At 48.9% G+C, this 25,853-nt stretch overlaps 1 protein-coding gene across 2 annotated transcripts in view; it reads left to right on the forward strand.

Moving 5' to 3' along the window:
• ASAP3 (ArfGAP with SH3 domain, ankyrin repeat and PH domain 3) overlaps positions 1-25,460 on the forward strand; it is a 69,722-nt gene extending 44,262 nt beyond the window's left edge. For both annotated transcript variants that reach the window (XM_043995204.1, XM_043995205.1), the window contains exons 12-27: positions 3,380-3,449; positions 3,800-3,887; positions 4,948-4,996; positions 5,250-5,443; positions 6,927-7,060; positions 7,183-7,277; positions 7,510-7,687; positions 9,523-9,608; positions 9,770-9,885; positions 10,366-10,433; positions 10,543-10,650; positions 17,792-18,002; positions 21,414-21,657; positions 22,489-22,591; positions 23,644-23,787; positions 24,081-25,460. In XM_043995204.1, coding sequence (XP_043851139.1) covers positions 3,380-3,449; positions 3,800-3,887; positions 4,948-4,996; positions 5,250-5,443; positions 6,927-7,060; positions 7,183-7,277; positions 7,510-7,687; positions 9,523-9,608; positions 9,770-9,885; positions 10,366-10,433; positions 10,543-10,650; positions 17,792-18,002; positions 21,414-21,657; positions 22,489-22,591; positions 23,644-23,787; positions 24,081-24,155 — 1,963 coding nt within the window. In that variant the 3' untranslated portion in view covers positions 24,156-25,460. The remainder of the gene's footprint in view (positions 1-3,379; positions 3,450-3,799; positions 3,888-4,947; positions 4,997-5,249; positions 5,444-6,926; positions 7,061-7,182; positions 7,278-7,509; positions 7,688-9,522; positions 9,609-9,769; positions 9,886-10,365; positions 10,434-10,542; positions 10,651-17,791; positions 18,003-21,413; positions 21,658-22,488; positions 22,592-23,643; positions 23,788-24,080) is intronic.
• The last annotated feature ends 393 nt before the right edge of the window (positions 25,461-25,853 follow it).

Below are 25,853 nucleotides of genomic sequence, written 5' to 3' on the forward strand. Positions count from 1 at the left end.
GTCTTGTCACCTTGGTTTCCTCATCAGTAAAATGAGGATTTAAAAAAATCAGAGCCACAACATCATAGATGTAGGAAGCATATGGTGAGGAACTTCCCCTACCAGTGCAGATTAATGCCTTTGTCCCACTTGGTAGTCTTGGGGAGTTTTCTTGGACACAGAACAGGGGAGTGATTGGCCCTGGGTCACACAGCACGTATGGGTCAGAGCAGCCTCGAACCTGTACTCCGAGGCTACACCATGCTGCATCTCATGGAGATGATAACACTTGCCATGGCTTTGATGGTTAAGGGATCTCAGAGAACAAAGAGGCCCAGAGAGGAGGCAGCATGGCATTGTGGGCAGGGTGAGGAGGAGCTGCCTCCCAACCCTGCCTCATGGTTGTGACCCAATGGATGTCCAAGGACGAATCAATCACTTGTTCTCTCTGAAGCTTAGGAAAATGGAAAGAATGATTTCTGTAGGATCTACCTCACAGGGCGGGGATGAGGAAGGTAGCTTGTGAACCTGTAAGCCCTGTCCTGGGAATGGGGACTGGGCCTGGGATTCCACTGGTGTGGGGAACTTCCAGGTGAGGAAATCCCCTCCACTAGTGCAAGTGGGCATCTTCTCTGCAACACAGAGAATTGCCAAGGGCACCATGAGGTTCAGTGACCAGCATGGGGCCACTCAGGGATTGTGGGAGAGAAGTAGGGCTTGGTTTTCTGCTGTAGAGGCTAGTTCTCTGTCCACTTGGCCAAGTTGCTACTCTGAGCCCTATAGTCAGTCAGTTAATAAGCATTTATTTATTTTAGGTCAGGCAATTGGGGTTAAGTGACTTGCCCAGGGTCACACAGCTAGTAAGTGTTAAGTGTCTGAGGCCGGATTTGAACTCAGGTCCTCCTGACTCCAGGGCCGGTGCTTATCCACTGCGCCACCTAGCCACCCCAATAAGCATTTATTAAGTGCCTCCTGTGGGTTGGCACTGTGCCAAGCACTGGGGATTCAAAGAAAGGCAAAAGACAATCTCTGGGGCAGCTAGGTGGTGCAGTGGATAAAGCACCAACCCTGGAGTCAGGAGGACCTGAGTTCAAATCCAGCCTCAGACACTTGACACTTAGTAGCTGTGTGACCCTGGGCAAGTCACTTAACCCCAACTGCCTCACCAAAAAAAAAAAAAAAGACAATCTCTGCTCTCAAGGAGCTCCCAGTCTAAAAGGGGTAAACATGAAAACAACCATATGAAGTGAGATATGTACAAAATTAGGAAGTAATGCACTGAGGGAAGGCACCAGAGTTAAGAGGAGCTGGGGAATCTATTCCCATATGAAAAAATGCTGTAAATCTCTAATGATTAGAGAGATGCAAATTAAAACAACTCTGAGGTACCACCTGACACCTATCAGATTGGCTAAAATGACAAAAAAGGAAAATAATAAATGTTGGAGAAGCTGTGGGAAAATTGGAACACTAATTCATTGTTGGTGGAGCTGTTAACTAATCCAACCATTCTGGAGAGCAATTTGGAATTATGCCCAAAGGGCGATAAAGCTGTGCATACCCTTTGACCCAGCAATACCACTTTTGGGTCTTTTTCCCCAAAGAAATCATGGAAGGGGGAAAGGGACCCACATGTACAAAAATATTTATAGCTGCTCTTTATGTGGTGGCAAGGAATTGGAAGTTGAGGGGATGCCCATCAATTGGGGAATGGCTGGACAAGTTGTGGTATATGAATACAATGGAATACTATTGTGCTGTAAGAAATGATGAGCAGGAGGAGTTCAGAGAAACCTGGAGGGTCTTGCGTGGGCTGATGATGAGTGAGATGAGCAGAACCAGAAGAACACTGTACACAGTATCATCAAAATTGAGTGTTGATCTACTGTGATGGACTATATTCTTCTCACCAATGCAATGGCACAGAAGAGTTCCAGGGAACTCATGATGGAAGAGGATCTCCAAATCCAAGAAAAAAAAAACAAACTGCGGAGTATAGATGCTGAATGAACCATACTATTTCTTTTGTTTTTGGTGCTGTTGTTTTTTTCTATTTTGAGGTTTTTCATCAGTGCTCTGATTTTTTTCTCTTATAACATGACTAATGCAGAAATAGGATTAATGTTATTATGTGTATATGTATGTATATATATATATATGTGTGTATATATATATATATATATATATAACCTATATCAGATTACCTGCTGTCTAGGGGAGAGGGGAGGGAGGGGAGGGAGGGAGAAAAATCTGAAATTGTAAAGCTTGTATAAACAAAAGATGAGAACTATCTTTACATGTAACGGAAAAAAAAATAAAATACTTTATTAATTTTTTTAAAAAAAGAGGGGCTGGGGAAGGCTTCCTGTAGAAGGGGGGTTTTAGGTGGGACTTTGTGAATTATTATTAACAAGCCAGATTATCCAGGTGTGGATGGGGTTTACCCAGCCTTCCCCTTAGCAGATGCTTCTTAGTTTAGCAACTCTCAGAACACCTTCATCCTGTCCAGGAAGAGAGGGTCTATTGATTGTACCTTATTGACATGGAAACACTTTTTTCTTTACCAGTCAGCTGTGACGGGCAGATATCCTGCTAAACAATGGACCCTTAGTCAAAACAAAAGAAATATGAATGTAACCACGGGTTCGAGGGTTTGCCAATTGTGCTTCTGGGTTCTAGGTGTTTTCCCAATGGGTCACTGACTTCTACCACAGATCTGATAGCTGGGTGCTGCCTTCCTTTCATTTAAAAAAAAAATTTATTTTTTTTTTTAAGCAATTGGGGTTAAGTGACTTGCCCATGGTCACACAGCTAGTAAGTGTCAAGTGTCTGAGGCCAGATTTGAACTCAGGTCCTCCCGAATCCAGGGCCAGCACTCTATCCACTGAGCCACCTAGCTGCCCCGCTTCCTTTCATTTTTAAAAAAATTTGTTTTAATTATTTTTCCAATTACATGTAAAGATTTTTGTTTGTTTTTTTAAGATTTTTTTTTTGAGTTCCATATTTTTCTCCCACCTTCCCTTCCCTTTCCCCTCCCAAGGACAGCAAGCAATTTGATATAGGTTGTACATTACAATCATGTTAAACATCTGCCTTCCTTTCAGACCTGAGACTCTGTAAGGAAAGAGACTAGGTCTCCATCATCAGATCAGGGGTCCCCTAGGGCAGGGACTAAGTCTCCTTCTTCAGCCTGGAGGTTCTGTGAGGGCTAGGACTGTGTCTGCACCCCACTGCTTCCAGAATGGGAGCTCCTGGAGGTATAAAGGTGTAGGCATGATAAGGAGGCCAGCAGGGGCAGGCATAGGCCTGACATGGGCACCATCTTCCCTGGAGGGTGGTCCTTTATGATAGTGGGTCAGCTATAATCCTGGGCTTTCCTCTTTCTGTTTTTGGACCCCAGAATTCGGAGAGTTTGGCAGAAGAGGAAGTGTGGAGTCAAGTATGGTTGCCTGACCATCTCCCACAGCACGGTGAGAGGTCAAGGGGGTTGGGGCCAAGATGGTTGTTTTCCTGGGGAAGGTCATAATCAATGTGAGGGGTGGGTCTGAGCAGACAAAATGGACTAAGCAGCGCATCCTCATCTTCCCGTGTTAAGTCTAGTTGGGGCCCAGAGGTTGGAGACTCACCGCAGCCAGGCTGGGGAGTGAGTGGGAAATGGTGGGGACAATTGTTCCTATCTTACACATGGGGAAATTGAGGCCCCAAGAGGTCCTACAAACCTGAGACCTGAGAGAGAAGCGTCTGCCCCTGGAGAAGCTGACCAGGGAACTCGGCCCTCTTCACTTATTTCTCTTCCCTTCCCTTTTACCCATTTGTACAGATAAATCGCCCGCCGGTGAAGCTGACGCTGCTCACCTGCCAAGTGAGGCCAAGTGTGGAGGAGAAGAAGTGTTTTGACCTAGTGACCCGTGAGTAATGTCTGCCTTCCTCTTCCTCCCTAATTCCCCAAATCCAGGGAAGAAGGGTTTTGCCCCAGCCACCCACCACACTGCCTTCCCAAGCAAACTCAGTCAAGTATAGACAAAGGTCCCTCCTAGGGGCCCAGAGCAGCTCCTGGAGAGTCTGGCTCCATTTATCGAGTATTTAGGGAGCCCCTGCGATGTGCAAGAACTTTCTGCCCAGCCCTGTGAGGGGCTTCTGGAATAAATAAGACACGGCCCCTGCCTAAAGAGAGCTTCTTGTCCAATAGAGCATCTAACAGACAGTTACACAAATGACTGTCATTGAGAGAGAGTTTTTAAAGATAATAGGTGACTATAATAAGGTGCAGAGGAAAATACATTGTCAGAGAAGGCCAGGGGACTGGGAGGCCACTTATGCCCAGGGGATTCAAGGAAGGCTGATAAGGTGTAATATTAGAACTAGAAGGACAGGGGCAGCTAGGTGGCACAGTGGATAAAGCACCGGTCTTGGATTCAGGAGGATCTGAGTTCAAATGAGACCTCAGACACTTGATACTTACTAGCTGTGTGACCCTGGGCATGTCACTTAACCCCAACTGCCTCACCAAAAAAAAAGAAAGAAAGAAAGAAAGAAAAAATAAAAGAACTGGAAGGACCCTTAGAACCCAGAATGGCAGACCTGGGAGGGCCCTTAGAACCCAGGATGTCAGAGCTCAGAGGGGCCTTAAAACATAGAATGTCAGAGCTGGGAGAGACTTTAGGACACAGAATGTCAGGGCTGGGAGGGGCCTTAGAGAGGATCTAGACTAAGGGCTTCATTTTACTGGGAAGGAAACTGAGGCCTAGGAAGGGTCAGGGACTTTTTCAGTTATTGATGTGTTAGTGACAGTCCTAGGATTCCCAGCCCAGGGATCTTGCAGCTACTCAGGATGGCTAGCACAGGGGAAGATGCAGCTATTTGCTCCTGAGCCAGGAGTCCCTGGCCCTGACTGGGGGGTTTGGGGGTTTCCCCTGGTGCTCCAGGTGGCCCCCTTCCCTCGTCTCCCTCTCCTTCCTCTCCCTGTAGATAACCGGACGTACCACTTTCAGGCTGAGGATGAGCATGAGTGTGAGGCGTAAGTGCCCCTGGGTTCTGACTTCTTGTCTTCTCCTCCCTTTCCTCCCCATTTATCTCGGGGCAGGTCCTGAGATCCCCTGGCGGTTTTGACAGCTGGTGTCCAGAGAAAGGGGTTGTTGGTTGGGTCTCCACCCCTGAGTCTGAGTTATGGCCAACTTGGGTGGCACATTCCTGGCTCCCAGGTGTATCACCACCTTGGAATTGATTCCCACCGCCTCAGGTGCAGCCACTGCCTCGGTTTCCCCCTCCAGGTGGGTGTCGGTGTTACAGAATAGCAAAGATGAGGCCCTGAGCAGTGCCTTCCACGGAGAGTCAGGAGGTGGACTTCAAGGGAGCCCAGCAGGTGCTGGGCTGGATGGGGACCTCCGGGAGCTCACCAGGCTAATCATTGCTGAGATCAAAAGCAGGCCTGGGAACAGCCAGTGCTGCGACTGTGGAGCATCAGGTAGGTGGGCGGGGAACTGGGGACGTGTTTGTATGGAAGGGGAACCAGTGAAATTTAATCAACATAATGAAGCCCGTGTTATGCCTAGGGGTAGGGGAAAGACTACATTGGGAGGCGACCTCTGCCCTCCCAGAGCTTAGAGTCCAGTGGGGCTGTAAGAAAAGAGCACAGATAACTCCAATGGACATGACTGGTCCATTGGGCAGGGCCAGCCATGCCCCTGTGGGGCCTGATGCGGGAAGGACATTGCCTCCATAAGCAATCAGGGAAGGCTTCCTGGAAGAAACCACGTTTGGATGGAGCTTTGAAGGATGGGGAAGAGCTTAATAGGTCAAGACAGGAAAGCTGACTCTTCTGCTTGGCATTCGAAGACCCTTAGAGCTTTCCTGCTTTCTTACTTTATTTTTCTTCACATTGAGCGGCATAGAGCCCAGTCCTGGAGTCAAGAGTCATCTTTCCTGAGTTCAAATCCTGCTTCAGATGCTTACTAGCTGTATGACCCTGGGCAAGTCAATTCACCCAGTTTGCCTCAGTTTCCTCATCTGTAAAATGAGCTGGAGAAGGAAATGGCTAAGCCCTCCAGTGTTTTTGCCAAGAAAACCCCAAAGTGGGTCACACACTTGACAATCCACGCCTTTGCCTTGGCTGTGCAACATCTACCTCTTCAACTCCTTAGATTCCTTCTGAGCTCAGCTCAGGCTCCAGCTTCCCCATGAGGCTTTTCTTGATCCCATCAGCTGCTGCTGCCTCCCACCCAAACTGCTCTGCTTTGTTTGTTTGCTTCATGAGGACAGGGATTGCTTCTTCTTCTTCCTCTTCTTCCTCTTCTTCTTCTTCTTCTTCTTCTTCTTCTTCCTCTTCTTCCTCTTCTTCTTCTTTCTTCTTCTTTCTTCTTCTTCTTCTTGTGGGGCAATGGGGGTTAAGTGACTTGCCCAGGGTCACACAGCTAGTAAGTGTCAAAGGTATGAGGCCAGATTTGAAATCAGGTCTTCCTGAATCCAGGGCTGGTGCTTTATCCACTGTGCCACCTAGCTGCCCTGGATTGCTTCATTTTAAAATTTTATTTTATTTTATTTTATTTTGGTGGGGCAATGAGGGTTAATTAAGTAACTTGCCCAGGGTCACACAGCTAGTAAGTGTCAAGTGTTTGAGGCTGGATTTGAACTCAAGTCTTCCTGAGTTTATCTACCGTGCCACCTAACTGCCCCCAGGATTGCTTAGATGTGGGGCACATAGCAGGTGCAGGTATTCTTCTGTCGGTCCACTGATTGGTTGACAGTCCTGGGCTAGGAAACAGGGAGAAAAAAGACCCGAGGGTCTGAGAACTAAGGGCATGCGTGAGGCCAGAAAAGAAGGCTGGAGGGTGGTGGGTGTAGAAGGGAGCCTAAAAAGGAAACCCAGAGAGGGACCAGGGAGGACCCAGACCTAGAGCGTGCCTGGGGAGTCCTTCCCTCCCCTCGGCAGTCGCCACTCTTCCTTGCAGACCCCACATGGCTCAGTACCAATCTGGGCATCCTCACCTGCATCCAGTGCTCAGGAGTCCACCGGGAGCTGGGTGTGCGCTTCTCCCGAATTCAGTCACTCACCCTGGATGTGCTGGGGCCCGCAGAGTTGCTGGTGAGTGGTGGGGACAGGGTGGGGGTTGGGGAGCCTGGTGGCCAGGGAAGAGGCCCCACCCAGAAGACCCTGGCACTGATCCCCACCCCGCCTGACAAGACCCACCCCCTCCTCATACACAGCTGGCCGTCGGCATTGGAAACACACAGTTCAATGAGATTATGGAAGCCCAGCTCACACTGAATGGTGCCACCAAGCCCTCGAGTGAGAGTGACATGTGAGTGGCCCTGCAGTGCCTATGGGGGTGGGGGGATCCCAGGTCTGAGGGTCTTCAAAGCAGATCCTGTCAAAGTCCTGGGTCTGTGGGTACCCAGGGGAGGCCTAGAGACAGTGGGAGTCTTTGGGGACTCGTATCCAAGAGTCTCTGATGGAGGGATTCAGGGAAGGGCAAATGGCCCAGGGGTCCTGGGCCCTAAAGGTTCCTGGGGGTGGGCAATCGTCTCTTGCAGGAGCACACGAAGGAACTACATCATTGCCAAGTATGTGGAGCACAGGTTTGCTCGCCGAGGTGGGTATGAGCCCCACAGACTCTGGACAGCAATCTGCAACCGGGACCTCCCCGCTGTACTAGAAGCCTTTGCCAACGGCCTGGACTTTGGGCAGCCAGTGCCTCGGCCAGATGGGCAGGTAGGATGTTCCCCCTGCTTCTGGCCTTCCACCTTGGTCCAGAGATGATCCAGTTCTCCATCACCCCAAGAGATGACCCCATTCCATCATGCCTGGGGAAAACCGATGAAAAGTCAAGTGACCCAAGATGTAACGATTAAGCACCTACTATGCGCCTGTACAGGGGAGGGAGAAATGAGAACGGGTTGGGTGGCCATGGAAGGCTTCTTGGGGGAAGCAACACGTGCTGGATCTTGGGAGATGGAGAGGTTGAGAGGCAAGAACAAACTATATGAGGGGAGAAAGGGTAGTGAGGAGACAGGGATAACCCAAGTGGAGAGTTTGTAGTAAACAAAGTTTCAGTTGTTCTGGACTTATAGGTGACATGGGGCAGCTAGGTGGAGCACCGAGGTTGGGAGGACCCAAGTTCAAACCTCACCTCAGTTCTGTACTAGCTGTGTAACCCTGGGCAAGTCACTTAACCCCAATTGCTTTAAACACCCAAGGCCATCTCCAGTCATCCTGATGTATATCTTCTGGAAGAGTGAGGCTGGTGACTTTGCACAGCCCTCCCTCACTTAGATCCAGTTCACTAGAATCATCGCATCACCCTCATTGAGAATGACAAGGTAGCTGACGTGGCACTGGGCACTGGGACGATGAAACCTCAAGCCACTGAAATGAGGAGGTCAGGAAGCAGGGCTCTGGAGTCCCTGATGAGCTGAGCACTGGCTTGGACAGGTTCAGTTTGAGATGAAGCTGGTAGCTTAAGGTGCAGGCCTCTGGCAAGGAGGTAGAGATTCAGAAGAGATCAAGGCTGGAAATGGCGATTTGAGGTCCTTCCAGCCTAGAAATGATACCTGAAGCCCAGGACAGGAGATCTTCCAGAGGAAGGAGAAGAAGAGAAGAGGGCTGAGAACTGAGCATGAGAGAATATTGATGAAGTAGGCAGGAGGAGAAGTCAGAACATAGGATATTGGGAACTAAGGAGGGCCCTTAGAACAGAGAATAGCAGAGCTAGAAAGGTTTTTAGAACACAGAATGTCAGAGCTGGGAGGGCCCTAAGAACCCAGGATGAAAGAGCTGGGAGGGCCCTTAGAACACAATGTTAGAGGGACAGCTAGGTGGCGCAGTGGATAGAGCACCGGCCCTGGAGTCAGGAGGACCCGAGTTCAAATTCGGCATCAGACACTTAACACTTACTAGCTGTGTGACCCTGGGCAAGTCACTTAACCCCAATTGCCTCACTAAAAAAAAAAAAAGAAGAACATAATGTTAGAACTGGGAGGGCCCTTAGAACCCAGGATATCAGAGTTGGGAAGGCCCTTAGAACACAATGTCAGAGCTGGGAGGGCCCTTAGAACCCAGGATGACAGAGCTGGGAGGGCCCTTAGAACACAATGTTAAAGCTGGGAGGGCTCTTAGAACCCAGGATGTTAGAGGTGGGAGGGCCCTTAGAACCCAGGATGTCAGAGTTGGGAAGGCCCTTAGAGCACAGAATGTCAGAGCTGGAAGAGATCTTAAGCAGAATATCAATGCTGCAAGGGACCTTAAGATGTAGAATATCAGAGTGGGAAGGGGCATTAGAACACAGAATGTTAGAACACAAAATTGAGAGAGGTAGAAGAACTGAGTCCAAAGATAGATGGGACGCCCTCAGTTCTAGTGAAAACCCTGTCTCCTTCCCAACAGAGGCTTGGGTTTGATTTTCCACGCTTGGCCCCCCAGAGTAGCATTTCCCAGACTGTCTAGGGGCTGTGGTGGAGAGGAAGCTGAGTCCTAAGCCCTGGCCAGGGCTAGGTGGGGGCAGGGGGAGTTGAGGTCATTGGGATCACATATTTGAATGGTGTTTTTAGACATCCGGGGAGCTGGCCCTGCACTTGGCCATCCGCCTTGCCGACCAGACCTCCCTGCCCCTGGTGGATTTCATCATCCAGAATGGGTGAGAAGTGATCCCTCCCGTCCTCCTTAGCCCCTTTCCCATTTTTTGATCCTCCCTCCCCTGCCCTCTGCTCAGTAGCTTCCCTTCTGCCCTTCCTCCCTCTCCTTGGCATCCACCCCCTCCCTCACTCTGACTCCAGCCCCTTCCTTCTCCCCTCACAGAGGCCATGTGGATGGCAAGACGCCTGATGGGAACACGGCTCTGCACTTCGGGGCCCTGCACAACCAGCCCGACTGCCTCAAGCTGCTGCTCAAAGGGAGAGCCTCCGTGAGCACAGGTGAGGCTTGAGGCCAGCCCGCCCTGCCTCCATGCAGTACCCCACTCCTGCTCATCCTTTGGGGGGAGACAGTCAGAAGGGACCTGGAAGGGACCTGGAAGGGAGGTGGAGGACTCTTCCATGCTGCTGTCTGTCCACTCTCCCAGTGTGGGGAGAGGACAATGGGGTGTAGTAGAAAGACTCGTCATTAAAAATTTGGGGTTTAAGTCCCAACTTTGACACTTACCAGCTATGTGTGATATTAAGCAAGTCATTTAACCTTGGTGAGCCTCTGTTCCCTCATCCATAAAACGGGAGAGGTATCATGGTGTCATAGAGGCTGACCTCGTATTTGGGAAGAACTGGATCAAGTTTTGCTTTTGATACCTTAAGACAATCGCAGGTTTGCAAATAAACAATAGGGTTGTTTTAAGTCTTAAAGTACTATTATCCCAACATACATCATTGGTGATAGTAGAATGACCTGTGACCTCCCCACAGTGAATGACACTGGCGATACTGCCTTAGAAGTGGCCCGGAAGAAGAGACACAAGGAGTGTGAGGACCTGGTGAGTGGGGGCTTCCAGAGGCCAGGCCTGGGCTGGGGTGGTCCAGGGCCCTTCCCAAGCCCTGTCTCTGAACACCCACCTCTCTCTCTCCCCTCTGTCCTGGTGGCAGTTGGAACAGGCCCAGGCTGGGACCCTCATGCTTCCGTTTCACATAAACTATCCCTGGGGAGTTTCCTCGGACCCTGGATCTGAGAGTGAGGAGGAAGAAGAAAATAAGGTGAACCCCTGTCTCCTTGTCCCCTCCCCACCCCATCACTATCCCTCTGGGCCCCTTGAGACACTGAGTTGCTGGGAATTGTAAAGGGAAGGGGTTTAGGTGAGGTCATCTTGTTCAAGCGTCTGCTTCCCAGGTGGTCCACATTAAGAGGGATGAAGCTTTGGCCTATTATGATTACAGGGGTTCCCCTAGGCTAAGCTGTCCCCATCAGAAAATGTCCCAGCTACAGAACTGTGCGTCAGAACTGCTCTCTTCCCGTGTTTGTTTGGGTTTTTTAAATGATTATCTTTTTAATCTTGGCAAAAGCAGACTCCTCTATGAGAAAGACTTTTTTGGGTCTGGCCCTAGGTCTGGAGACCTCAGATTTTCTCTTCTTCCCATGGATGATGCCCTTTCCTCTTCTCCCAAAGCCTCTCCTTCCCTGCCCTGGAGTCACCTTTCTTTATGGCTTGTTCCTTCTTCTACATCTCCCTGCCATTTCTCCTGACCTTTGACCAAAGGCAACAGGCTCAGAAACCACCCCCCAAGCTAGAAGGCAGGAGAGGGTCGGGGTCATGGGTGTTAAGCAGAGAAAGGAGGACACATCACACCAAGCCTGGAGGTTGCAGCCAGATGGCGGAGGGCTTTAAATGCCAGGGCGTGGACTTTTTTATTTTTAGCATCCGGGCAAAGGGAGCCATGAAAGATTTTTGAGCCGGCCGTGGTAGGTGCTTTAGGAGTGTTATTTGTGCAGTTGTATTAAGGATAGACTGGAAAGCAGAGAGACAGGAATCATGGAGATCAGTTAGGAGACTCTTAATAACAGCCTAAACCACAGTCAAACATGGGGGGCCACATGTGGCCCAGAACACTCCCCAGGGCAGCTTGAACCAGATTAAAATACAGTTCCTACCTGATTTTATTTAATAAGAATAAAAAATAATTGAGATCCTTATCAGAGTTTAGGGGCCCCCTTATCTATTTGAGTTTGACACCCTTGATATAGGTAAGAGAGGATGAGGGATGTCTCAAGGAGGGGGTAGCTATGTGAGAGGAGAGAAGGGAAAGAAGGAGAGATTTTTTTTTTTTTTGCTGCCCAGGTAGAAGTGACAAGATTTGCCCACTGATTTGTTGTTGTTTGTCCTTCATTCTTTTTTTTTGTTGTTGTTTTTTTGGTTTTTTTTTTTTTGTTGTTTTTTTAGTGAGGCAATTGGGGTTAAGTGACTTGCCCAGGGTCACACAGCTAGTAAGTGTTAAGTGTCTGAGGTCGGATTTGAACTCAGGTACTCCTGACTCCAGGGCCGGTGCTTTATCCATTGCGCCACCTAGCTACCCCTGTCCTTCGTTCTTGAAGAGGACCATGACATCGGGGTGATGCCATGACTTGCACTGAATTGGATTTAAGTGAGGGAGGACTGTGCAAGGTCACCAACCTCACTTGTTAATTGATGAGACATTAGACACTGGGACTGAGGGAAACTCGTAATCTTGGAGATGCTTAATCCCATCAAATACTCTGCCCCCATGAGAGCATGTCTGGAGTTTGAAGTTCTAGGCACCACAGTTTAGGAAGGCAGCTGGAGGACCTTATGAGGATCTGTGAAAGGGGAAGGGAATAAGCATTTATTAAGCACCAACTGCATTCCACACACTGTGGTAAGTGCTTTTAAAAACATTATCTCATTGATTCTTAGAGCAACCTTGTGAGGTAGGTGCTATTACTATCCCCCTTTTTTACAGTTGAGGAAACTGAGGCAAACAGAAGTGAAGTGACTTGCCTAGGATCACACTTTAAGTATCTGAGGGCAGATTTGAACTCAGGTCTTCCTGACTCCTTACCAACACTCTCTCCGCTGCAACACCAGCTATGTCACAAGTCGTGGCAGAAGCTGTTGGAGGAACTACCTCTGCTGGGTTCAGTCAGTGCTTCCCTACTCCCTTCTCTGCTACAAAAAAAGGAACATTTGTTTCAGACCTGTTTCCCTTCTAGGGGAGCCTGGTCTCTAAAGAGAGGGGTTAGGTTATTTTTTACTCACATCCTTCACCTTGTTACACCATCCCCTCCCCCACCCATCCTTGTAGCCTGAGATGACTTACTTAAAGTTTAAGTTTGGGTTCATGTCTGGGGTCTCCCCTAAGGGAGAAGTAGAAAGGTATTCACTCTATAGCATGGATCAGGTACGGGACAGATATTTATTTTTTACATACAAAAGAAATGCTAAACACAAAATATCTATGAGTACACATTTGACAAACACCAATTTAAAATGGTGGCAGTAATAACTTCTGTTATACCTTCCCAGGAGGTTGATGCTTTTTTTTTTTTTTTGGTGGGGCAATGAGTGTTAAGTGACTTGCCCAGGATCACCCAGCTATTAAGTGTCTGAGACCATATTTGAACTCAGGTCCTCCTGACTCCATGGCCAACACTCTATTCACCGCACCACCCAGCTGCCCAAAGCTCCTTTAAATACTAAGATATTTTTCAGGATTACTGATCAGGTGGGCATTTTACATTTGATTTTGTTTCTGTACTGTCCCCTTCTTGGTAGATGTCTTCTGACAAGCCAGTCAGAGCTTGGGCTCATCCTCTTCTTGGGTTCATCTGCTCCAAAAGCACCAAAGTAGTTGCCAAAGACTCCTAACTTTGCCTGTAGTCCTCTCCAAACAAAGGACTCGGTATCTTGGTGCTTTTTGCATTCACAAGGCCGTGTCCGAGTCTTGTATGTCTTCAGAAGCCACCCCAAAGCCAGGCTCAGGCTTGTCTAGGGAGCTGGTGGCCTCTAGCCACCATGTGCTCCGAAGTTGGCTATTTCTGCTGGGGACGGAGGGGGAGGGGAAGGGAGAGCTCCTCCCATCCCTCACGGGAGAGCTATTTGCCACATGGTGAGTCTAAGGAAGAAGAGCCACAGGAGTGAAGTCATTCTCTTTTTTAAAGGTCCACCGAGCCATTGGCTTTTTAGGGCAGCTCAGTGGCCTAGTGGATAGGGATCTCAACTTGGAGTCAGGGAGGCAGGTTCAAATCCAGCCTCTGGCACTTATTAGTTGTAGGGCTCTGTGCCTAAGTGTGCTCATCTATAAAATAAAGGGGGGGGGTACTGGATGGCCTCTAAGATCCTTCCAGCTCTAGAGCTTCCCATTCCTGTGCCCTTCCTGTTCTGTGGCTAATCAGGAGATGCTTCCTCATGTCAAAACACCAAGCCCCACTCAGGGCTCTCAGACTCATGCCCAGCCAGAAGCAGCCGGGGGTTTCCTCATCCTGAAAGCACAGAGGTCAGCCAGAATTAGGAAGGAGTTTTGTGGGCCCCCTGTTTAACTCCTGGCTACATAAACATATATAGTAAAATACCAAATAAACACAAGGTTTTTGTGTTGGGCTCATGGCGAGGGTGTCCCCAGAGAGGAGAGGGATGACAGGAGAGGGAGGGTCAGGGAAGGCTTCATGGAGAAGGGGGTACTCAAGCCGAACCTGGAAGGAAGTGAGAGATGCTAGGAGGAAGATGTAAGGAGGGAATATATTCCAGATCAGAGAGATAACCAGCACAAAGTCACAGAGAAAAGAGATGGAGGTGGTCTGTGGGGAACAGAGAGAAGGGTACTCTGGCTGGATCACCAAGGAGTAATGTCCACGAAGTAAGTTGTGAAGGACTTTAAAAGATGAAGAAAGGAATATTTATTGGATCCTAGAAGAAATAGGGAGCCACCGGTGTTTATTGAGCAGGGGAGTGACACAGTCTGTTTTGTGCTTTGGGAAAATCACTTTGGCACCTGTATGGAGGCTGAACTGAAAGGAGAAGAGGCTTGGGGGAGGGAGACCAATCAGGAGGCAAGAGATGATGTGAGCCTGAACTACAGTGATAGCTGTGTGAGTAGGGAGGTGTCTGATGAGAGAAATGTGGAGATAGAAAAGGCTAGGTTCGGCAACCCATTGGATATATGGAGTGAGGAACATTGAGAAGTTGAAGGAAGTAATGAGGTCCAAATCTAGGAAGCCAAAAGCATAGTGGTGCCTTCAACAGAAACAGGACAGTTTAGTAGAAGACTGGATTGAGGGCAATGAGAATGGTTTCCAGGGGGCAGCTAGGTGGCGCAGTGGATAAAGCACTGGCCCTGGATTCAGGAGTACCTGAGTTCAAATCCGGCCTCAGACACTTGACACTTACTAGCTGTGTGACCCTGGGCAAGTCACTTAACCCCCATTGCCCCGTTTAAAAAAAAAAAAGAAAGAAAAGAAAAGAAAGAGAATGGTTTCCATTTTGAAAGTGTTGGATTTGAGGTGTCTCAAGGACATCCAGTTTGAAAAGGCCAATAGGCAGCTGGGGATGTGGACCTGAAACTCCAGGACAAGACCAGAGCTAAATATACTGAGCTATAAATCATCAGCATAGAGATTATGATGAAATGGATGCACAAGAGCTAACGAAGTCACCGGAACTGATTGTACAGGTTAGACCGAAAGTCATGGTGTTTTAATAACTTTTTGAAAATTATTTTTTCTTTATTTTTCACTATTGATGAGATTTGATTTTTCACACGTGTAAATTCATTTCCTGCATACACCATATACAATGCCATGGTATCATAGATTAAAAAAAAATAAAGAAGTTATTAAAGATAGAGACTTCTTCGTGACTTTTGGCCCACCCTGTACAATCAGTTTCAGTGACCTCACAGGGTGGAGCCTTTTGGAAAATACATGGTTAGGGGGTAGTGGTATAGACAATGAGCCAGCCAAGGAGATTGAGTGGTCACACAGGTTAAGGAGAGGACCAGGACAGAACAGCCTCACGAAAACCTAGAAACAACCGAGTAGACAGGCAGAGAGCGTGGTCACTGGTGTTGAATGCAGCAGAGAACTCGTGAAGGATGGAAATGGAGGCAACGGACAGGTTTAGGAGGAAGGTGAAAAATATGCAGAAACAAAATTACTCCTCACATGAAGGGGGAAACTTCCTCATAATTGGAGCTATTCTGGGCTTTCTTGAAGTAGGAACAAGCTCCCTGTCAATAGAGATCTTCCAGAAGAGTCCAGATGATCACTAGTGGGGTATGTTATAGTCAGAATTTATCCCAGATATGGGCTCGGTGGTCAATGAGGTGCCTTCCAGTTTTCGATTCTGTGGTTCTTTGATTCTTAAGCATATGAGATCACTGTATAGAGTGAGTATAGTGAGAGGAAAAGAAGAACAAGGATGGGGGGGTGAGGGGTAGGAGATGGATTATGATCCAATTTAAAATAATAATAATAAATGATCCAATAAGTAGATGAAGAACCAAGAGAGATTCCCTGTCCTAGAACCAAAGAGAGAACAGAATAACTAGGAGGAAGAGTTTAACTATTTCAGCAGCTCCAGAGAGGCCAAGGAAGGTGAGGATTGAGTAAAAGTCCACTTGATTTAACAGTTAAGAGATCACTCACCGGGGGCGGCTAGGTGGCGCAGTGGATAAAGCACCGGCCCTGGATTCAGGAGTACCTGAGTTCAAATCCGGCCTCAGACACTTGACACTTACTAGCTGTGTGACCATGGGCAAGTCACTTAACCCCCATTGCCCTGCAAAAAAAAAAACAAAAAAAAAAAAAAAAAAAAGAGATCACTCACTGCCCTGGTTCAAGCCAAGGGGTGGGATCCAAGCCAGATTGCAAGGGGTCAAAGAGGAAGCTGGATGTGGTGTATGTGGGTGATTTAGCATACTAAGGAAGGCAAGGTATGGGATAATAGCCTGAAGGGATGGCAGAGTCATGAAAATGTTTTAAGAATTGAGGGGAGCAGGGGAACAGAGCTCATCATGTTTTTAGACAGTGCCAAAGGAGTTAGTAGATAGGGAGAAATAGATGAAGAGAAAAGGACTCATCAAGGAGCTTATCATGAACACAGATAGTGTGTATGGGCTATATCTAAATGTGTTTGGCTTAGATGCCATCCACTCAGAAAGATATGGGTGGGGCAGCTAGGTGGCACAGTGGATAAAGCACCGGCCCTGGATTCAGGAGGACCTGAGTTCAAATCCAGCCTCAGACACTTGACATTTACTAGCTGTGTGACCTTGGGCAAGTCACTTAACCCTCACTGCCCCACAAAAAAAAAAAAAGAAGAAGAAGGATACGGGCAAACAGATCACATGGAGAAAAGGGGCGCTGGGATAATGATAGGTCTGGGAAACCCCACCACATGGGGACTAATTAAGGGAACCAACAGGGAGGGGAATGGATCAAGTGTTCGGAGGGAAAGGTTAGTTTTAGTGAAAGTGCAGGAGAAAAGACAGGTGAAGACTTGCAGAGGCTCTGAGCTTTGTGGGCATGGGGGTGCACACAATGAAGTGAAAGGCAAGATATCTCGCCAAGAGAGGTGGTTGAGGATCCTTCCAGGGAGAGAAGGTTAGAAACAGCTAATATGTGTGATAGAGTCATCTGGGGAAGCATAAAAAGACTGTCACTCGAATAGTGAGGACCCAAATGAGATTGGCTCATACAAATTTGTAGTGGCACCGTTGCATGATTTCCTCCAGCAGTTGCTCAGGAATAGGAATGAATCAAGCAGGTGGCAGGACTGGCCCGGGATTGAGTGTTGGCAGGACGACAAAGGGTAAAAGGATTCAAGGGTAGAAGGGCCTTGCATGGTTGAATTTGTTAACTGGGTCAGCACTGGGGGAGGGAGGGGAGAGGGAAGAGAGAACAGGAGGTGTAGAGGGAGATTGTGATGAGAAGAAAGAGTTTGAGGAGTGAAGCAGGAGGAGGCAAGGAGATTATGTTCAGAGGGGAACTGTAATGTTCAAGATCCTAGAGATCAAACAGTTTTGTAAGACAATCCATGTTCTAAGGCCCTCCCAGCTCTGACATCCTGTGTTCTAAGGGCCCTCCCAGCCTTGACATTCTGTGTTCAAAGGCCCTCCCAGCCTTGACATCCTGTGTTCTAAGGCCCTTCCAGCCTTGACATTCTATGTTCTAAGGGCCCTCCCAGCTCTGACATTCTGTGTTCAAAGGCCCTCCCAGCTCTGACATTCTGGGTTCTAAGGCCCTCCCACTTCTGACATTCTATGTTCTAAGGACCCTTCCAGTTCCAACATTCTGGGTTCTAAGATCTTCTCATTATCCCTGAGAGTCCACACTCTGAAGTCACCTCTAATTCTGCCTTCTGTGGCTCACTGGTCCTTTTCCTTCCAGCGCTGCCCCATCAAGCTCCCAGCCCCAGCAAGGCCCCGATGGGGCTGTACAGGTATGGACATAAGCAACAAGACCTACGAGACCATCGTCAGCCTGGGCCCCACACAGGCCAACAACAGAAGAAGCCACGCTGAAGAACTCCCACCCCCTCTCCCTGTCAAAAGCCCTTCCCGGGCCTCCTCCCAAGGCCGGATAGGACACGGGAGTGTAGGTAAGATAGAACTCCCTTGCTCTCAAAACACCGCCCTTCTGAATGCTGGGGAAGGCACCGATCATTTCTCAGCTTTGGGCATTTTGGATTTTTTCTTCCTTGTTAATAAGTATTTGCTAATAATCCACTATGTACCTGTCTCCAGACCAGTTCTGTGAGGGAGACAAGAGAATGAGAGATTTTAAGTTTTTCTTATCACTTTAACTTTCTTGTCCTCAGCATCCTGCACACAGTAGGCACTAAATACATGTTTGTTAAATTGAAATAAGAAGATGCAGTCTCTGCCTTTTAAATCTGCATCTAGGGATCTTTGGGGAGAAATACAAATACAACAAACATGAATTAAGCACCTGCTGTGTTCAGAGCTCTGTCCAGTAAATTGGGGGAGGTGCTAAATCTTGATAAGTCTTAGTCCTCCCTCCCACCCCCACCGTGGAGCCCACACACTAGCAGGAGGTAAGACGCCAACAAGGAGAAAAGTGACTTTATTGATAGGAGCCAGTGCACCAATGTCACCAAACTCTAAGAATCCCTAAGAACAGACCTCCGAGGCTGCCTAGGCCAGCCCACGCCCTCTCTAGCATCCCTGACAAGAGGCCGTGGCTTCTGCTTCAGTGATCAGGAGCCCAATGCCTATGGAGGCAGTCTCCTTTGCTCCCCATGGCCCCGGTAGGAGGCTCTCGGGCCTTCCCTCTCGGCAGCTTCCCCCATCATTCCTGGTTCTGGAGCCCAACAGAACAAGTATAAGCCCTTCTCCATCTTTGGGCCTTCTCTGAGCTGAGCATCTCCCATCTCCATCAGCGGATCCTGGCATGGCCTGTTCTCTCATCCCTCCCGTTCCCATCCTGGTCGGCCTCTTTAGGATGTACTCCAATTTACCCACGTCCTTCTTCCAGTATGACTCACGGAAATGAGCAGAGCGAGACAGCTCCAGGACACACTGTTTATGTGATAAGGGCATGAGAGGTTTGGGTACACAAGCACTTGGTGAAATGTTTGAACACAAAGGCACAGGGTTAAGCAATGACCAGGAGTTACAGCACAAGACGTAGCCCCAGAACCAGCCCAGGGGTTGGTCGGTCAAGGCACGTCCCAGGTGCTGTGCTAAGTGTAAAAGACAACACCAGGATTGCTGCTGTCCTCAAGATTACCTTCTAACAGCTGAGAAAAGACGGACACATACTGCTATAAAGTCAGAAATGGATACCGGGTAACCACAGAGGGGGAGTGCTAAGCCTGGAGGCCCATGGATGGTTTTCAGAGAATATGTGAAATGGGATGGAACAAAATTACATCTTTGTTTTAATTAACCTCTCGCTGAAGCTTAACCTTTTCTTTGATGATGAATGGAGGCAATAGGCATCGTCCTGAGAAAGGGTCCTTAGATATCACCAGATTGCCAGGGGGGTCCATGGGAATAAAGGGGAGGGGAAAGGAATAGTCATGGGCTAAGCAGCTCCTGTTTAGGCTGCTGCATGAAGCCCTTTACACATATTATCTCATTTCATCCTCACAACAACCCTGGGAAGTCGGTGCTATTACCATCTCCATTTTACAGTTGAGGAAACCGAGGCAGATAGAGGTGAAGTCTTCCTCAGGGTCACACATGTAGTAAGTGTCTGAGGCTAAATATGAACTTGGGTCTTTCTGACTCTGGGCTTGGTGTTCTGTCTATTGCACCTACCTTCACCCAGGCACAAAAAGCAGTTAAGAATCCCTACCTTGGAGGAAAAGGCCCTAGCGATGGGGAGATCAAGAAAGACCTCCTACAGAAGGTAGCACTAGCCCTGACCCTTGAAGAGAACTAGGAATTTTAAGAGGTAATGGTCAGGATAAGAACATCTCTCCTGGGGGGCAGCTAGGTAGCACAGGGGATAAAGCACTGGCCCTGGATTCAGGAAGATCTGAGTTCAAATCTGACCTCAAACACTTGACACTTACTAGCTGTGTGACCCTGGGCAAGTCACTTAACCCCTCATTGCCCCACAAAAAAAAAAAAAAAGAACATCTCTCCCAAGCATAGGTGACAGCTCCAGGCCTGGAGATAGGAGTGTAGGCTAATACTTGGAGAATGTGGAGGGGACTCATATGCTAAAATATTGGAAAGAGGTAACAGAAAAAATAAAATACCTTATATATAAAAATAAAATAAAATAAAATATTGGAAAGAGAAAAAGAACTTTACCTGTCAAAAATGGGAGCCACATTTGATCCCAGAATCGATAGGAAACCATTGGAGTTTATTGAGTAGGAGAGTGACTTGTACTTTAGAAGATGACTTTGGCCACTGAGTGAAAGATAGACTGCACTGGGGAGAGACTTGGGTCATCGGTCCATGGGCTATTGCAACTGTCCAGTCAAGAGGCGATAAGGCGGCCATTGATGGTGGCGGCCATGTGAGTAGGAAGAGATGTTGTGGCAGATGTTAGTAACTGGTTGGATAAGAGGGATGAGTGAGAATGAAGAATGAAAGATAACACTGGAGTTGAAAAGCCGGGTGATGGGAGAGGTGGTGACCTTCACAGAGCAGGGATTAGGAGAAAGACAGGGAGTCATTTTCAACATTTGAGTTGAGATGCTTACGGGACATCCTAGTCACAGTGTCCAATTCATGATGGGAGACTGAAGCTCGGGAGACAGACAGAGACAGAGACTAGAGCTTGATAGCTAAATCAATCCAAGCAAGAAGGGCAAGGCAACAAGCATTTATTAAGGGCTTACTGTGTGAGAGGCATTGTGCCAAGCCCTGGCAAGACAAACACAAGTAAAAAGAAAGACAATGCCTGCCCTCAAGGAGTGTTCATTCTAGGGGGAAGAAAACACATGCACACCAAAAAAGGAAGCTGAAAAGGGTCAGGGGGTGGAGGAGGGAAAAGATACCCATTGGGAACATGGTGGTAAAGTCTGGCAACTTCACTGTCATCCTTGATCCTTCATGCTCACTCATCCTACATATCCAGAGGGTCCCTGCTCTCAAGGGGCTGGAATAACAGGGGGAGATGACACATAGGAAGGAGGCGTCAGATGGAAAAGGGGCAGTGGCAAAGCAGAGGCTGATGATGCTTCTTCCTTAATTCCATCTCCATGGATAAAATGTATCAGGTTCTGACGCTGGTCCATTTGATAGGGCCAAGGACTCTGGTGGTGGGTCTTCAGGAGCAGTTGCCAGGCTGAGTCTCCACGGGGATTGCTTCCCTGGACTCCGGCTCCAGAGCGGGGCTGGAAATAAGGCTGGTGGTCTATAAGCTGCTGCCAGTTCTGGGGTGTTTGGTGATGGCGTTTAGCCAGCATTTGGTGCTTGTGGTAGCGAGGAAAGGAAACAGGGCATGGCGAGGATTCTATTATGGAGTCATAGTGATCTGTTTGCTGAAGGATGAGACACCCCCACCATCATCATCACTGTCATTACAGATGGCTCGGAGGCACCTGGACCCCTGGAGTCTCCATCTGTGTTTAGTCCAACCACCTCTTCCAGCCCCAGCCCCACAGAAAGCATTCCTGCCCGGCCGGCCAGCTGTGGCTCCTCAGGTCCCCGAGTCCCAGGCCAGGCAGAGACCTGCCCAGAGGAAAGCCCCTGGGAGTCCTCGGGGACAGTTCATCCTCTCCCACCCTCAGGGGCCACCTCTCCTGAGCAGCTTCCCCCGGTCAAGTTCAGGTAGGTGAGGACCCGCTTACTCGCTGTGTGACTTGGGCAATTAATTTCACTGGGCCTCCATTGCTTAGTCTGAAAAATATTTAACTCAGTTTACCTAATCTTCCCTGCCTAGAGTCAGAAGAATAGACTAGATCATCCACTGAGGTCCAGCTCCAAGGGAACACCAGTGTCCGAACCACTGGGTAGGAGGACGCCATTGATGTCCTCTCCCTCTGAGCTGAGGAGCCAGGGAAACCTGGGTCCACAGGGAGTCCCAGAGAGTACAAGGTTGATCATTAATATTCATACAATGCTTTGAGGTGTCCATTTGTCTCCCTCGAACCTCACACCAGTGCTGGGAAGTGAGAACTACCAGTATTAGGGATTCAGAGATTGGGTGGTTAGGTGGCACAATAGATAGAGCACAGGCCCTGTAGGACCCAAGTTCAAATGGAAGGAAAAAAGGAAAGTAGGAAGGAAGAAAGGAAAGAAGGAAGGAAGGAAGGAAGGAAGGAAGGAAGGAAGGAAGGAAGGAAGGAAGGAAGGAAGGAAGGAAAGGAAGGAAGGAAAGGAAAGGAAAGAAAAGAAGGAATTCAGAGAAGTTCTGACTTGCCTTTGGCCAAACAGCTACTCAGATTAAGAGGCAGGATTTGAACTCAGGTCTTCCTAACTCCGAGCCTAGCTAGCACTCTAACCATTATACCACACTGCCTCATAGAAAGATGATAGGGAAAGGATTGGAGACTCCTACCCTCAAGTAGTCCCTCTCTTTCCCCTGACCTCCACTGTGACTCTGGGATCTGGCTCTGCCTGAGGTTTCCAGCATCACATCCTTCCTTTCTCATCTTCTAGCTCAGAAAGTACTCGGTCCTATCGTAGAAGTGGTCGAGGCCTGGAAGACACCCCCTCAGGCAGGCAGCTGCCCCCTGGGCCTGCGGCCAGGAGAGCTGTATCGGTATGAATTCTAGGGAAGCTTTTTTTTAGTGGGGAACAAGGGGGGATGAGGATGGGACGGCTGGAAATTGGGGTGAACGAAGACAGGAATGTTGGGCGTGTATGGTCAAGTTGTTGGGAGTGTGAAGTCAGGGCTTGGAGGAATTGAAACCGTGGTATTTGGGATTAAACCATTTGTTTGGGGTCTGGTTCTGAGCAGCCTCGCTTAAGAAGGGCATTGAGAAGGTAGGGAGCTTCCACAAGGAACCTGGGATGGTGAAAGGCTTTGATTCTCTTTGAGTACTGGAAGGGGGTGGGGGGGAGGATTAGTCTTGTTCCCTTGGGCCCTAGAGGCCAGAACCAGGAGCAAAAAAAGAATGAGCTGAAGGAGCAGAGACAAATTTGGGATTGGTCCAAGGAGAAACTTCATGACAATGAGAAGCATCCATAAGTCACTGGGCATCTGGTGGAGAGATGGGAGGGCATCTCTTGTGGGTATTGTAGCAGGATTCTTTGGGGGCTGTGGGTTGGACCAGGTGGCCGACGAGGTCTGTTCCTTGTGAGGCAGCTTTATAAAATGCATTGAGTGCTGGATCTGCCTCCGACGTTTCCTGGGCAAATTAATGCACCGGGCCTCAATTTCCCCATTAATAAAACAAGGATATTAAGTGCTTACTTAATGGGTTGTGATGAGGATCAAATGCAAACCTTAAAGGCCTTTAGAAATGTCGCTATTATTATTCCAAATCCAACATTCTGTCATTCTGTTTTGGGGCTGAGGATAGATTGTTGGAAGTTGGAGTTATGGAATTAGACTGGTGTGATGGGGATTGAGTGTTTTGTAGTTGGGCTCAAGGTCTTAGGGGAGTGTGGAGGATGTGGGATCCAGGCTCTGGGGTGGCTATTGATGATAGGAGCTAAGGGTGTTGGAGAGACTAGCTCGTGGTGCTGGGCTGGGTATCAGGGTGGAAGAGGCCACGTCTGTCCCACCCACAGGCCTCACACTGCTCCCCATTGATGAGGGTGAGGGGGTAGGTGACTTTCACCAACCCTGGTCCTTCCACACATACACAGATCCCCCTTCCCAGCCAGCCCCAGGGGAAATCAAAAAGAACCAAGTCCCTGACAGATGGCCGGATTGAAGACACCCGATCCCCTCTCACCTTCTCCCAGGGGGAAGTGAGTGAGGCTCCATTCGCTGAGGATGAGCAGACCTGGGTAAGCCATGCTTGTTGACTTGGGAGCGGGGAGCGGGGAGAAGGGGAGAAAGCCAAGAGCCCAGAGCACCCCAAGCTGGAGGCGGAAGAGAGCCTTACTGGCTGAAATTAGATCCCCCAGAGCCTCCTGGAACTTGCTGAGAGATTCCTGGTTCTATGTGCAGATTGGGGCGAGCAGGGGGTGGCTACTCTCTTGGCTTCCAGGCCCAGAGTGACTGTCAGACACTGCTGGGCTTGGGAGGTGGGCAACAGGAAGCCGTAGCCTCCTCGGCTCATCCAAATTCCCCTCCCCAGGATGGCGTCACTGAAGGCAATGACTCCAAAGCCGGACCCCTCTTGTCTAGTTCTGGGAAACTTTCACAAGACTGACCCCACCCTCGATACCCTGCCCAGGCTGGGTTCAGGCCATCCCCATCAAAGTAGAGCTTTGGCTGGGACTTGGATCCTTGGTGAGCCCAGAAGATCAGGGATCAGGGGGCTTTCTCGGTCTCCAATCCCTCCTGCCGGCCACATCCGGGCACAGGACTCCCTCAAACTTGGGGTCATTCTGAGGCGGCAATGACTGGAAGGGTTGGGGTGGCCTTTCCAGCTGTGTCCAGGACTTCCTCATCTTTGAGTCACCATCTCTGTTTCAACATGGTCATGCTGGTGACAATGCCAGCTGAGAGGCTGGCCTTGTCTATTTCTCTTTGCCCAGCATGGCTTCAGAAGTGAATTCAAGGATAGGATATAGAACTTGTGATGCCAGACACTCACCTTAGGGCCTAAAAACGGATTCTCTACCCCATTGCCCTCTCCCCAAGACAAGGACTACACCTCCCCCATCAAATGTGGCGGCGGGGTGATCCTCTAAGGGCTGGGCCATCTTTTCCCCATCCTTTAGTCATTTAACAAACATTTCCTGACCCTTTTCTTCATGCTGGACCTTACACAAGGGAATCAGGCTCTGCCCTCCAGCTTACCTAGGAAAGCTTACAGTGTCCAGAAGATGGGGATTGTGTCTCTTCCATCGGGACCAAGGGAAAAGCCTCTGGGCTCATGGGTTACTCAGGTGGGGCTGGTCCTTGAACCCTGGCCATGGCACAGAGCAGGTGAAGTAGAGAGAAGGGGGCAGGGCTGGGATTACCAGACAGGAGGGTTACCCAGAGTTCTGTTCCCCTCAGTAGAAAATAGAAAGAGGTTTCCCCTCCCCTTCCCCAACTCCCCAGTGCTTGGCTCAGGGAAAGAAAGGGGAAAGGGAAAGTAGGGACTCATGGGTGACCCTTCTCTGTCTCCCATCTTCCCCCTCTTATAGCCAGCTTGGAGGAGCTCTCTTGCCTGAGGAGGAAAGGAAGGGAAGGGGTACATGTGGGCACATTGGCAAAAGGTGCCCCACAAAAAAGACCTCTTCCCGTGGCCTGTCCCCGAGTCCAATACTCTACCATGAGAAATCCTGTGGGAGCTCTTGGTGAACATTCAGATCCTCCGGAAAGGGGGAACAGAAGATAGGGGTGGCGCCCTTCTGTTAGGAGAGAGCAGACAGGGTGGGCCCCAGGTCATTGCACCAGCTTCCCTCACAGATGTGGCTGGCTTCGTGGTTCTGGGAGAACTGGGACACTCTCTTCCGTTGTTCATCTCAGACTTTCTGTTTCACTGATTTCAAATAAAGGATTTATCATTGTTATTTTTGCTAAATTGTGGTCATTTCATTTATTACCATCACTGATATCTAGAAGGGGCCATCTCTGCTTCCAGATGCTTGGAAACCCCATTTTCTCATAATGATGGAGTGAGGTGGGAAAAGACATTGAGGTGTGGAGGTATAAGCACTAGGTGTCTGGGAGTGAGAAGACTGAGACTCTTCCTCCTGATTCTCCCTGGATGTAACTAAGGTGCTAGAGACTTCTTTCTGCACTCAACTTCCTCATCTGTAAATAAGGGGGTTAGACTGGATGGTCTGAAGTCACCTCCACCTCCAACATTCTGTGGTCTCAGGTCATTCCTCTGCTCTGATAGCTTATTGCCTAAAGCAGTGGTTCTCAAAATGTTTGGTCTCAGGCCCCCTTTAAAAATGATAAGACTCAGGGG

The sequence above is a fragment of the Dromiciops gliroides genome, chromosome 3 (genome assembly GCF_019393635.1).
Source record: "Dromiciops gliroides isolate mDroGli1 chromosome 3, mDroGli1.pri, whole genome shotgun sequence".
Lineage (NCBI taxonomy): Eukaryota > Metazoa > Chordata > Mammalia > Microbiotheria > Microbiotheriidae > Dromiciops > Dromiciops gliroides.